The sequence below is a fragment of the Battus philenor genome, unplaced genomic scaffold (assembly GCF_028537555.1).
Source record: "Battus philenor isolate CCGP_79_NKW_IND1 unplaced genomic scaffold, ilBatPhil1.0.hap1 SCAF_8, whole genome shotgun sequence".
NCBI lineage: Eukaryota > Metazoa > Arthropoda > Insecta > Lepidoptera > Papilionidae > Battus > Battus philenor.
In genome coordinates, this window is record NW_027181748.1 from 11,497,378 (window position 1) to 11,511,708 (window position 14,331).

A 14,331-nucleotide genomic window follows, 5' to 3' on the forward strand; every position below is an offset into this window, starting at 1 on the left:
ACAGAGTGCTCTCTGATTCTCTTGAATTATATTGTCTGCTAAAAATAAAAGTTTGCGTGCTCTAATGGAAATTTCTTTATAAGACACAGATTTGTTTGACTTCTAATAATTACTTTAATAAAAAGAGGAATACTTAATCGATGCTAGATTAACATTAATAAGTCAACGGATAATTAACATATTTTTATTTCGTGTTTTTAATTTAAGCCGTGGTTAGTTTAGGAAAAGCAAAATAACGATATTGCAGTCAGTCTCCAGAATTTTCTTTTTTTTCCACTCATTAACCTTTACTTAACTTAAACAGCCAAATAATTGTGAAAAGCTTTGCGAATGACAAGACATTTATCTGTTCTTTTTTAATTATATAGATTAAGTTTTTTTGTCTACTTCCAGGATTCAGACCTATCTGTGTTCGAGACGACGATCAGATTTGTGGGGGGACTGCTTTCCTGCTACGCCCTCACTGGCGACACTGTTTTCAAAGACAAGGCTGCAGAAGTTGCAGATGCATTACTGCCGGCGTTCGAAACTCCTACTGGCTTGCCTTACTCCCTCATCAACCCCTCCACTAAGGTGTGTAAAATTTAGTCTTCTTCTAAATGATGTCGACCGTATGAACGAAATAACCAGATATCTCCATTTTTGATATATGGAGACTTATTCCTTTCTGACTTGATCCATTCGTTCCCAAGGCGATTTATCATTGCCTATACCCGGCGAAGCGATTGTAGCGTCTGTACACGTCACCAAATTAAATGAAGGTAATTTAAAAACGAACAACGAACATCTTCACACCGTGTTCTCTAATGGTCGAAGAATAATTGTAGTTATTAATAAAAAAGTATATGGAATTAATTAACCTGTAAAATAAACTAAATACGAATACATAATTACAGAAAAAATTGTAAGATTAGTGTATTTATTATAACATTATTAAAGATGAGATTTAAGATTTTCAAAAAATGTCTAAATTATAGAACAGTGTCACACAAAATAAATAAATTATAAAACTAAATCTTAAATAATTACTAAACATAAGATCAACAAACACCACTGATTATCTAGCCACTTTGAACAAATACCTAAAATAATCTCTTAGTAAAAATAGAAATAGACACGTAAAAGTAGCTTGTAAAAAGCAGTACCTCTTATTTTATAAATATAATAGCACTGAATCTGTATTTGTGCTGAATTAAGATATTTAACGGTTATCGTTAATGTTATATACATCATATAGTGCAATGAAAGCTTGCAAATTAAACAAATTAAGTCAAATTGAAGCAAATCTAGTTTTATTCAGAATGATTGGTTATGGGTATAAAAGCTTTATCTCAATATGTTATAATTACGTTATTTATTATTTCTAAAACCATTGGCCTATGGATAGGGTATTGTAGCATACATTGATTAGCAGCAAATAAGTTATATTATCACCCCTTTAAAGCTTTACACCTATACCCAGTCACACTATAGGCACATCGTGATGTAAACATGTGTCTTGTATAATATAAATAAAATTACAGAATACTAGGAATTATACATATAACAATTACTTTTAGATACATAGCTACATTCTAACAAGTTCCAGAAAAATGTTACAAAACTGGAGTTCTTTATTTGCACGGGAAAATAAGAATTATTAACAGGAAAAAAATTAAAGACATTAGTTTAAGTTACCAACATCATCTAGAGTACAAAGTAAACTTTCATAGCATTATTTCAAAGGATGTTCACGATGTATCGATTCTTTCACTACGAAATACCAATTCCAATTAGTTCAGGTCTTTGATGACTGTATCACAGTACGCGGAGGCCCTCGCCCTCTAGATAAGCGCGCTGTACTTGGATTTTAACAACGACGAGTACTCACTAATTGGAGACTCGACTGGAATGATAAGTAAGCGAACTCCGTAGCGGCGTCGTGGCGGTAACTGTCTTTATAAACCGTGGCTGGAGCTTTTAACATGCCTAATCACAGAGAATCAAGTATTCGAAGTAAAAAGAGACCTGTTATGATAATCATTTTGAGATTCACAGTTAGAACAATTTTCTATAACTGTGACCTGACTATTGCGTATGAATACTTTAGTGTTAGCTTCGTTTCGCCCAGCTCGTTTTATAGTAAATGCAGCGGTCCAGTACACGCGTGACATCTGCGCTAATGCGTCAGACACTGCGGTTCAGTGCCGCATAAGATGGATTTAGTAGAGTACCTTATGTTTAAACATTTTATTTGATTGCAGGCGAGTCGGCAATACCACTGGGCGGGGCCCAATAGCATACTGTCTGAAATCGGAACTCTACACTTGGAGTTCTCATATTTAAGTGACGTCACTGGTCGAGATGGTAAGTCGTATTGGTTGAAAAATATTGAATGTTTTTTGTTATATAAAAATACTGCGGTTGACGAATATAAGTACACATCTATGTAGTAATGTGTATAACATTCGAATCACTAAGTTGTCGCAATTTTAGAAGTAAGCTCGCCTATATACAAAATGCGCGGCTTAGCTGATTCGATAGGTAAAGATGTCTTCTGTTCCACGGTTTAGTCGCCTCAATGACAGAAAAAATACTTGAAGAAACTGATTTTGATTTATTTTTAAGTAATTTGTAGTTCTGTTGATTAAAAACAATACATACACAAGTTGTATTTACATCGAGTAGACGGCTATATTTGTGAAAATTAATTAAAACATGTCTGCTAACTAAATTTTTATTGTGCATCAGTTTTGAGGCTCGAAATAAATAAGAAATTATAATTAGATCTAGTTATGTTTTGATTATTTTTCTAACGGTACAATTTAACAGTATACAGAAAGAAAGTGGACCGTATCCGCGAAGTCCTTAGCAACATTGAGAAACCAGGAGACCTGTATCCAAACTTCATCAACCCGCGCACCGGACAGTGGGGACAGAGTGAGTATGACTCTAATTTGTAATGCATATGTAATTTTAAAACAAATAAGCGTTCCATTAGCGTAGTACTTCCATGGACCATGATGATCACGTCAGTCGATAGACGCGCGACTGACGCTCGATAACCGATCGTGCGCTGCCTGCGTCCAGCATCCAGCGACATCCCGCGACCTTGGCTGTGTCGCCGTTACTTTCTTCCATTATATTAACACAGTATATTAATTTATATTATCTTATATTAACAAAAATTATATTTACTTCTTAGTTTTGTTCTTAATTTCTATATGAACTTTAATCTCGAAATTTAAAAAAAAATAATTGTTTACATTTCTTAAAGAAACGCGTCTATTCATTTTCAATTTTTATTATGGAAATGCAAATATTCGCTATATTTAGTTAAATAAAAAAATTATGTGTTTTTTGTTTTGATATTTATTCGAAATTTACACTAATAGTGTTATAGGTTTTTCTGTAGCCTGTAGTCGAAAGACGTGAAATACTTTGACCGGTTCATCGCTTTCTCTTACTATATTTTTATCACGTTATTTATTATTTATAATGGCATTGGTTTTTGGATTCCATACATCAATTGATAGAAAACAGGCTATACGTTTACTTCTTTGAAGCTTTTATACCTTTATCCAATCACCTTGTATTAGTGGTTTTATTTTTTAAATAAAAAAAAAACCGTCTTCTATTAAATACCTCTGTTATTTCGATTTTTGATCGAAGTATGACTATTTTTCCTTATATATTACAGGGCATATGTCTCTCGGCGCTCTCGGTGATTCCTTCTACGAATACCTACTGAAGGCGTGGCTTGTCTCCGGTCGCGCCGACGAGCAAGCGCGCGAGATGTTCGACGTCGCGATGCAGGCTGCCCTGGACAAGATGCTGCGCGTTTCTCCCAATGGCCTCTCCTACCTCGCCGAGCTTAAGTACGGGCGGATACTTGAGGAGAAAATGGACCATCTATCCTGTTTCGCTGGTGAGTTGGTGTTAAACGAAAACATAACATAACAGTTGATTCAAAATTTATATAAATAAAAGCATTACATAGCATAGTCAAGTCATGAACCGTTCATAGCTCTCATAAAATGTTACATCACTGTCCAACATTAGAGACTTTTTTAATGATAAAGTATTCCTGTGCCATAAAGCAGCTGAAACTATGATAATTATAATTTCTGACTAAATATCCTACAACTATTACTATTACTGTGTTTAAGATATTACTACTGTATTAAGAATATTTTAAAAGTGACCACAAAAAAACTCGTCCCTTTTGGAACCCCTGCGTTGAAGTATGCCATTACAGAGGTTGTGCCATTACAAGTTGGGCTCTATTTATATTCTTCTAAAGACATACACACACGTTCAGTGTAAATATTCCTATGTGGGTAATATGATATGGATAATATAAAATGAATAACTAGTTTTACATTTACATTCGTATTTTTAAAATTGCACAGTTGATGGACCGCTGTGTAATGGATTCTTAACAACTGTCGTCTTACGCTAGGACTTATAATTTTTCTTTACTATGTTTTTTATACCACAATATAGTGCCGTACATAATGATGTATAGAACTACGAAGTAATATTATACTTATAATTACTTCCTTAATTAAATAAATAAAGGAAACTTACAAATAAGTGTCATAGAAACTAAGAGGAAATAACTAGATTAATGACAATATTATGTCACAAGCACTTAAGAGATAGATATATAGATAAGACATGTTAAAAAAATATGGGATGAAACACCTACACGGGGTCCCTGGGTAGTGCCAACTGGAGAGGATAGCAAACTGGTTGGAAGCTTCGGCTTCTCTGGCTAGTTACCATCCACCGGTTTAACCTGAGCTGTAAAGGGATCCAGTCGTGTTTCGGTTTGAAGTCCGGTGAAGCTATTAGTGAAAAGGGTTGGACGCTTGCACGCCAACCGCGACCCGGTGCACAAACACCTCGAGCCCAAAAAGCCATCCAGAGACACATCAAATGTCCCGCAGACACCACTTACCTCAACTACCCTGGGTATATCTTGGACGACAATTTTAAGTCCCGCGCCGGTATCTTCTTTTTGTCAGGGATAACATTTGCATAATATGGCGTCTCCGAGACCTTAATAGTGTATTATTAAATAAATGTTATTATATCATACAAAAGTTTTTTGCTGATCGAAATATATGGAAATTGGTTTGTTGAGTCATTTACATGGTTGGTGTTGTAATGCATATTTTTGTTTAATTATATTATAACAGTTACTGTTGACTTTCTGGCTGGCTCTTTTCAGGAAATCAGATTTCCGAGCCGTTGATAGCATAATGAAACCTACTTGAATAAACATATTTTGAATAGGTGGGATGTTCGCGCTGGCGTCGACCACGCTGGATAACTCCGTGTCGGAACGGTACATGGACGTGGCGCGAAAGCTCACACACACTTGCCACGAGAGCTACGTACGCTCCGAGACTAAACTCGGCCCCGAAGCCTTCAAGTGAGTAACCATTACTACAAAACTAGATTTAACCTCCACTATTAGATCCCGAGTACAATAAAGAGAAACAAAGCAACTACAAAATCACAGGAAATACTACAGAAATTTTATATACACTTAAATGTAGACAATTTTTTTATCGAAGGATATTTTATTTAAGGATATAACAAATATATCTAACTAGGTAAACATTATATGTTTTCATAGTACGACGTAAAGGAGCACGCCTGTCTGCCATTGATTCTGCACTCAGTCACAGTTCGTTCTTACGTTGCAATTTGTAACAATTAATCTTTTGCTACAGCAAACCATTTCGATGCCATTAAGCAATAGTCACATACTATATTGTCACCTAAACCACTGTACCGTGCCTCAGAGACGCACGAGATAGGGGCGAGTATCAGTTTCTCCATTCTGTCCGACCACCGTCAACTCTCACCACATCTACCCTCGCCACCATGTTTGTTGTAAGGCGCGGTTTCAGTAGCAAGCAATTTCATACGATATTCGGTAATACAGTTTAATAGTTAATATTCTATAAACACACCAAAAATGTTTTTTATATTTGATTTTATTTCATCACTAAAGTAATTGCTTACACTCAAATGATCCTTCATGACTGTTTTTTTCGATGACTGTTCTTAAGCTTCCTTCTCTGTTAGCATTTAGTTTTACTCTTAGGAAAATATACTACTTTTCTAAACTATTTATTATATTGTACAGTTAGATTACCTACTACTTGTCTTCTCTTCATACTCAGCTCATTTCACTTTTTTACACGTAACGGAAGTAAAAAAATATTAAATAAAATAACAATTTTGAAGACTAATAATACAGTACCACACTTGGCTGATCTCTTGAATGCTTTTACATTTCCAGATTCTCGGGAACGGTAGAGGCGCGCGCACAGAAAAGCAATGAGAAGGTCTACCTGCTGCGTCCAGAGACGTTCGAGAGCTACTTCATCATGTGGCGCCTTACCAAGGAGCAAAAGTACCGCGACTGGGGCTGGGAGGCAGTGCAGGTCAATTAGTTCTTACCACCGATATCTTAACACAATTTTGGTTTATAACTTACTAGCTATCCCCAGCCCGTTTCCAGAACCTTATGAACGCCCCCTCGATCCGGAATACGGATAGAATTTAGAAAATTCCTTAGCTGATCTCTACTCAAAGAAAAGAAAATTCCTACCAATTTCCAAGTCTCTAAACCTGATGATTCTAGAGATATTGTTAAGAGTATACAGGTAGAAATCTCTTTTACGGATTACGGTACTTCGATAGATGTAGAGACGTGATTTGAGATCGAGTCCATCGCGCACTCCCATAGAGGGGCAGGGCTGGGAACTCGAGGCTGATCAACTGCATAGCAAGTTTAAAAAGACCTCCTTTTAATAGCGTTCAACTTTACCGCGTTACCAACCCCCTATCCAACTAAATCTCTTAGTATTCTACTAAAGTGATAATCTTTGTGCGACCAGATTGGAATAAATTGCTTAAATCAGGCCTCATAAAATACGTTAAAGTGTTTCATAACATAAAATTAAATATTATGTGGCAGGCACTGGAGAAGCACTGCCGCGTGGAGGGAGGCTACACGGGCCTGGTGAACGTATACCACCAGAAGCCGCAGGGAGATGACGTGCAGCAGAGTTTCTTCCTCGCTGAGACACTAAAGGTACTCCCCTTCTATGTAATTAAATAAACACATACAAGTACAAAAAGAATTATCGCTGCAAAAGCATATCTAACATTTTTAAGAAATAATGTGTTTTCATTGTAATGCATTACGGTATATATAATAGCATTTTTAATAAATAATTTACATATGTATAAGATATGTATGTATATATATATATATATATATATATATATATATATATATATATATATATATATATATATATATATATATGTTAGTCCTGAATTAATAAATACATTTATAACGTATTTCAATATGATTATCTAACATATTACAAACTATTATTGAGCAAATTTTATTAATGTAATGGTCAGCATGTAAAATACATAACTTTTATCAAATAATTTTTTTTGTAAAGCTAGAAAAATGTGTACTTTCCAAAACGCTATTTTTTGATTTTCATAGACATCAAATGTTTGACAGTTGGTAATGAGATGAAAAACAAGTCTTTTATTAATATTTTTCTCTTAAATTTTCTTTTTTTTTTATAGGCTGTATAAGCTTACTTACAATAGGCAATCAAACACATTTGATTGCATACTTTGATGAAAGCATAAAACTATACATAAAAATGTTATATTTGTTACAGTACTTATACCTGTTGTTCGCCGATGATACAGTATTGCCTCTCGACGAATGGGTCTTCAGCACCGAGGCCCATCCATTCCCCATAAAGGGCAAGAATCCCTTGTACCGAGGTGTCGATAAACCGGAACTTACTAAGGACGAAAACCAAGTCTAAAACTGAATGTGGTTAGAAATGAATGGTCAGACCTCTAAGACGTTCGTATTTACAACGGTTTACACTGCCCTGTAAATAAATGTGGGTATGTATGAGATATTTGTGCGCTGCCAGGGATATAACTGACAGTTTTCAAGTTGTACTCATATTGTCCATCACAATTAATTTTTAAAAGTTCTCTCTGATATATTTTGCATTTATTTATTTTTTTACATTTGACTTAAATTTGTTTTTTGAAAATGTATACCATGCACTTAATATTGTATTTATTCCATAAATGAAATCGTTCAAAATGTTATAAGTGAAATGTATTGATTTAGTGTAACGTCACTGATTATATGTGAAATATTCCAATAATAAATGTAATAAATTATAAAAAAATATCATGTTCCTACAAAAAGCTATAACTGATGCCTAGTGATTAACTATGCAAGTAGTGCTATTACCGAGTGCATGGAAAATTAATGCACTTTTTTTTTATTAATGCACTTTGTTTTAGGTAAAATTTTATTTATCCGTGTATATCACCAGACTTTAAATATATTTAATTTTGTGACAACACTACAATCATTGCTTAAATATATTATTTATAACAGAAAGACGCAAATGCTCAAGTCAATTAAAGCGAACTGAATATAAATCACACTTCTGTGCATAAATTTATTAAGTTAATTAATGACCTTTGCTTAACAATGTGGTGTTAATTTCTTTGTCATGTAAAAGTACGTGTTTTTATATTATTATGATATATTTGAGGTTTGCATTATTTATGAAAGCTATACTTAAGTGGTATAACCGATTCGTTTGGGCGCACCTACCTTATCTCTTTTCAGAAAAAGACCTTATGTGTATTACATAAGAGATCCGATATATATAGTATGACCCATAGTAATGATAATAGTTAGTGACATATAATCAAAATGTGTGTAACACTATTCTTTAAAAATTTATGTGTAATTTTGATGACAAAATGTCAACATAACCTAAAACATAGCTTAGTACCTCGTTATATCTACTATAAACCACTGTTCATTGATTTACTTAAAATACATGATTCATTTTAGTAAAATTTTTGGGCATTATTATAAATTATTAATATGCACAAATCAAATAAATACACTGTATTTATATGTATATGTCTTTTTTAATTATATAAACAATTCCTTTTTTTCCTAGCATAAATAATTGATAAATAATGTTAAATAAATTACTTAATATATACATAATTCCGTATAGATTAAATCAAATCATTTATTTTTATTTGGAACTAGAATGTAATTAATGTGATGAAAATAATCCCTAAAAGATCTCGTGTTTCTAAAAATAATTAACTTCTTTGATTATTTAATAATGAATTATTCCCTTTTTTATGGTTAGCAAACATATCTAAATTTTAATATTGTAGAATACTTATGTAGGATATGTTAGTCCTAAAGTAATAAATACACGTTTATTATATACTTACCGACTTATTTACGTTTGTAACGTATTACGGAATGTTTATTCGACGCATAACAAATTATAATTGTGCAAATATTATTACTATCATTGCCAGTGTACAAAATAAGTTATATGGACTTTACCATCTGGAATTTTAATTTGTAAAGAAAATCATTTAAATCAATATTTATGTGATTTATTTTAAGAGTATCAATGTTTAGAGTTGATAACGTATTTTTATTTATTTTACGACTGCACCTGTTAAACTTACAGATAAGGTAAATAGTTTCATAGAAACGTTGATGCAATGCAAGTGACAAACATCCATAGGAATCTTTAATACTGAGATTAGTTGAACAGTAGGAAAATTAGACATGTACATTGTGTATATATAACCATAGAGAATGTAAAACTAGTGATAGAGGGTCAATGTGTAGGTGAATAGTTTCATTATTGGTGTGTGCGTGTTTGTCGGTGTATTCGTTATCTAAGACAACTACAATGCTTCTTTTGTATATAGTATCTTCATGTCTAGACCTACAAATTGTCACAAAATCGAATGGTTTCTAAAAAATCAGTAAACATCCCAGTAAAAAAGAAATATGAATTCACTATATTTAATTATTGCTTAGAGATTACAATGTTCACAGTCAACAATGTTATGTTTTAATAACTAATTCTCTGTTCATATTTTAGAAAATTATATTTATCAACCCATATTTATTTATATTGTACCCTATTAAAATTTTATGAAAGACCAACATTTATTTCGATTTCTTATTAAAATAGTTTATTTAAAATAAATTACCTCATATAACAATAACACATTTATTATGAACCTGTGGACATTAGCCAAATTTTAGATTCCAATTGTAAAATTTAAAATATACACCCTCTTCATACATCACAAATGTCAATTTAAATACCCTTGACGCTTATTCCATTTACTAATGCAATGTTATAATTATAAATGACAAATACTACATACTTGATTAGTGGCAACCCTAATATTTTAACATAACTAATTGTAGCACAGATAAGAAACGTGATCTATTAGACGCTCAAGCTTTTACCCGGAGCTGTTGTTGTATCGGTTGAGTGGGCTTGTTGGAAAGTTGCGCTTGGTGCATTTGGACTAATTTTATGTGGCAGCTGTAAACCAAGCACAACAGTTCAACAATGCTTATACACTGCTTGTTATGTTAGGTATCTGTGAAGTTATAACTATTGAATTGAATAATGTAAAATTTTCGTTTAATAATAAAACATGTTTAAAAACTTTGGGCTTTTATTTCTTATTTGATTTTTTTCTGCAGAGCAATGACTTGCTTATTAATGTGAATGAGGATTCGTTACGTGTTTTCTGTGAAATGATATTCGAAATTTGGCTAAAATATTGTAATAAATTTATCATCATCATTATGTCAGCAGACGCCCACTGCAACGCATAGGCTCAAATATCCCAACGATGACCGGTTTTGCGCTGCTCACATTCAACTGCTTTCCGCGACCTTGACTATATCTTCGGTACACCTACTGGGGGGCTTTCCCACGCCATGTCAACCGGCTAGTCGCCACACAAAAATGCTTTTGCCATACAGACAGGTTATAAATTTAATTAAAATCATTTAAACCGGAATATTTCATTTAATTATTTCATTGCCCGAACGCGCAAAACAGACGGTCACTGGGGCCATAAAGTTTCAGGAGTGGAGACCACGAACCAACAACCGGAGCGTATGACGTCCACTCCTATGGTAGACATTCGACCTGGTTAAAGTCATCGGAAGATACTGGATACTGGCCGCTTACTATGGAAATCTATGAGGCAGGTGTAGCAATGTACGTCTTCCGGTGAAATGATGATAATTTTATTAAAACGACTCCTTATATTTCTTGTTATAATTGTCTCCTACGACTTAAATCTCAACTCCTGTTGATACAACCCAGTACTACCTACAATATTTCAAGATGATATGTTACACGGTTTTACAAAGATTTTAATAAGTTAAGACTTTAGAATTCTTATTTATTGTATCAGTATAAATAAACTCCGGTCTTCGTAAGATTGACCACAATTATCATAAGACCCCGGGTAAAATCTCTAAGACTTAATTCTAGTATTTGTAGTACTCCTCTCTCTTGGTTGAAATACATTAATAAAACTTTTAACAATACAGAATGATTGGTTATAAGCTTTAAAGGTGAGAATTTATAGTTCATTTTTATTCACTCTATATAAAATTATCATTGAAATATATCAAGTTCATTTTTATTATTGCTATGTGATAGGCGAAATACTATAATTAATTTTAAAATGTAGTTATACGAAGTTTGAAATCGTTTTTTTTTTTTTACTATATATATTGATTTTTAGATAGGTGTACCATATTAATTGACAGCAAAACACCTTTTAAAAGCTTTTACACATAAAACTAATCATTCTGTATACACAAGCGAGATCGAAGGCCGGGCTGTACTGACATGTAACTGATTGCAGAGCGGCTCTTATTTACACGGCCATTAGGTAAATCTTTACTCTTTACTCGTACATCTATTTCCATTTTGCATATAATAGCATTGGACACGATGCAATTCCGAACTCCTGCTAGGAAAAAAGATTAATGAAGACAGAATCGCCTCACTAATAAATGACGATAAAGATAGGCCAGCGCTTCTCAAATATTGCAGGGCCATAGTTTAGGACGTGATCAAAAGAAACAATAACGAATAATAATACAGGTCGGGTACGTATGTAAAAACAAGAGGTATTGAAAACAAAAGTAAAACAAGAATTGTAAACAAAATATGAAGGTAATAATGAAATATACATAAATAACTAGAAATAATGTTATAAATTTAAAAGCTTGAAGTGAATAAATGTGAAAATAATTATAAAATAAAGAAATAAACAGCATATTAAAAATGAAAAGCCCTGTCCAAAACTAGATAGGGGTGTACGAGAGAAAAAAATAAGGGCAATCGTCTTGTGAAAATCTGGTATACAAATAAAAGCATTCATCTACAAGTTTTATTGGTTACGACCGTCTCAAACAATCGCATTTTGTTTGTTAAGGAAAATTCCCAATATCTTTCTTTTACACAAGGTAGAGTTTTGCGTTCATCAAATCGTTTTTATGCGCAAAATTCCTGTTCCTATAGTAAATATCTTGCAAGATACGTTACAGTACGGAGAAACTGCCTGTCGCCTCTGCTTGTCAGACAACAAGCATTATTAAGAGTATAAGTAAGCATTATGGAACTAAAGTGGTTGAAATATATACATCAGTAGGTACAAAAAAATTAGCCTACTATGGCATGTATAAAATAAATATCATGTTATCTTTTACTTTTACATAAAGAAGTCTTCAACAAAGGTTAGAGAAAGCAATTTCAAAATATTACAATTGAGCTTAAGGGATGACAGACCGGCCAACCCGCTGTAATGATAAAACATAGTGTGCCACCTATACGGCGACATACGAACACTAAGGGCAAAAAAGCTGATTCTAAGATTAATTCTTTAGCATAGACATATTTTCATACATTATCAAAAACCGCAGTTCATTTAATTATATAATTTATTATATGTACTACAGTGCTCCGGAACCCCTATTTAGTCGCAGTCACAGGCCTGTTGCAGTCCTGTAGAAAAAGAATAACAACAAACAACTAATAAATGAAACTGGTCTTAGAGTATTCACTTTATTTATTACGTTAATGTTTTAGTTATAAGAAACGATTAATAAAAAAAATTCTGTTACGTACACTGCAAAACCTTAATAATAATCAGATTGTTCGATTACATCCCAACACGTCTTTTTACATTTTTATTAACGTTTTATCTTTGATGCCTAAGGACAAAAACTGATATCATTGTTTTCACTATTTCTCGTGCAATAGATTGTAAAAATAATGCTCGAACATCCGAGTCATTCTTGAGTTTTGTACTTATTGAGCGATTGGTTTTAATTCGATGTTTTAAGAATAAATAGTTATCAGATTTTAATTTGGCATTTTACTCCTATTTTAGGTACACCTACTCAAAATTTTCACTGTTTTTTATGGGTTGTCTTGTGGTGTTTAAACGGTAATTTAGTTTTCAAGTTACAAATATTAACTAAATAAATAAAATGTCAATAAATCAAATAGAATCTCGCAAAAAACATTTCATTAGCTGCGTATTTGTTACTATACGGCCATAAAGGGTCCGCAACGAAAGGCGACGAAGGCCATAAGCTGCGGGTAAATGTCGCGGCATGATTGTCTCTAGACTAACATTTGTAGCCATGGGCGATCCAATTAGGGGAAGGTACATAGCCTCTTGTATACTTATGTAGACCCAGTTAAACGCGATTCCAATATTTAAAGGTTAATGTTTGTTTACTATAAATACATTTGATAAAACCTGCGACTTCGTCTCATAATTCCTAATCTATACATAGGTTGATTGTTTATACGTATAAAAGCTTAAAAAGAGTTTTATTTTATCAATAATTTATGGTACACTATATCCAAGAAGCAGTTAGAAATCATTTTCAGAAATAGGAAATAACGTTATGATATCATAGAAAGAAAAAACGTTTTTAAAATTGGATTACTACGTTTTAAAATTAATTTCTTACTATCTGCCCCTACAGGATTTTGTACTGCCAGCAAATATAGGGCTGTCGCATTTTCTTACAAACACTTTACACAGGTTGATTGGAAATAGCTGCAAAAGTTTTGAAGCTTTCTGCTGTCAAATATGCTAAACAATCGCCGTTTGAAAGTTTTAAACCTATTAGCAATCAGCCTGTATATTAAAATGAATTACTATAATTGCCCTAGGTCTTGCCGTAATGTTACAGTATGTTTATAGGAGGTCGTTATAAATAAAATAAAACAAATGATCAGTAACTTAAAAAACATTAAGTATTAAAACAGAGCTCTTTGAATTTCCCATCTGTCACAGCTCACGCGCCGCCAATTTATATTGTTAAGGTTTAACAAACATTTATTTATTTATTTACTCTACTTTTAATCTCTC

The 14,331-nt window shown here is 32.9% G+C and overlaps 1 protein-coding gene across 2 annotated transcripts in view; it reads left to right on the forward strand.

The window, feature by feature from the left end:
* Positions 1-10,566, forward strand: part of LOC137931494 (mannosyl-oligosaccharide alpha-1,2-mannosidase IA) — a 111,597-nt gene extending 101,031 nt beyond the window's left edge. For both annotated transcript variants that reach the window (XM_068774896.1, XM_068774897.1), the window contains exons 3-10: positions 394-573; positions 2,244-2,346; positions 2,812-2,919; positions 3,680-3,907; positions 5,281-5,419; positions 6,299-6,443; positions 6,980-7,096; positions 7,710-10,566. In XM_068774896.1, the coding sequence (XP_068630997.1) occupies positions 394-573; positions 2,244-2,346; positions 2,812-2,919; positions 3,680-3,907; positions 5,281-5,419; positions 6,299-6,443; positions 6,980-7,096; positions 7,710-7,862 (1,173 nt within the window). In that variant the 3' untranslated portion in view covers positions 7,863-10,566. The remainder of the gene's footprint in view (positions 1-393; positions 574-2,243; positions 2,347-2,811; positions 2,920-3,679; positions 3,908-5,280; positions 5,420-6,298; positions 6,444-6,979; positions 7,097-7,709) is intronic.
* The last annotated feature ends 3,765 nt before the right edge of the window (positions 10,567-14,331 follow it).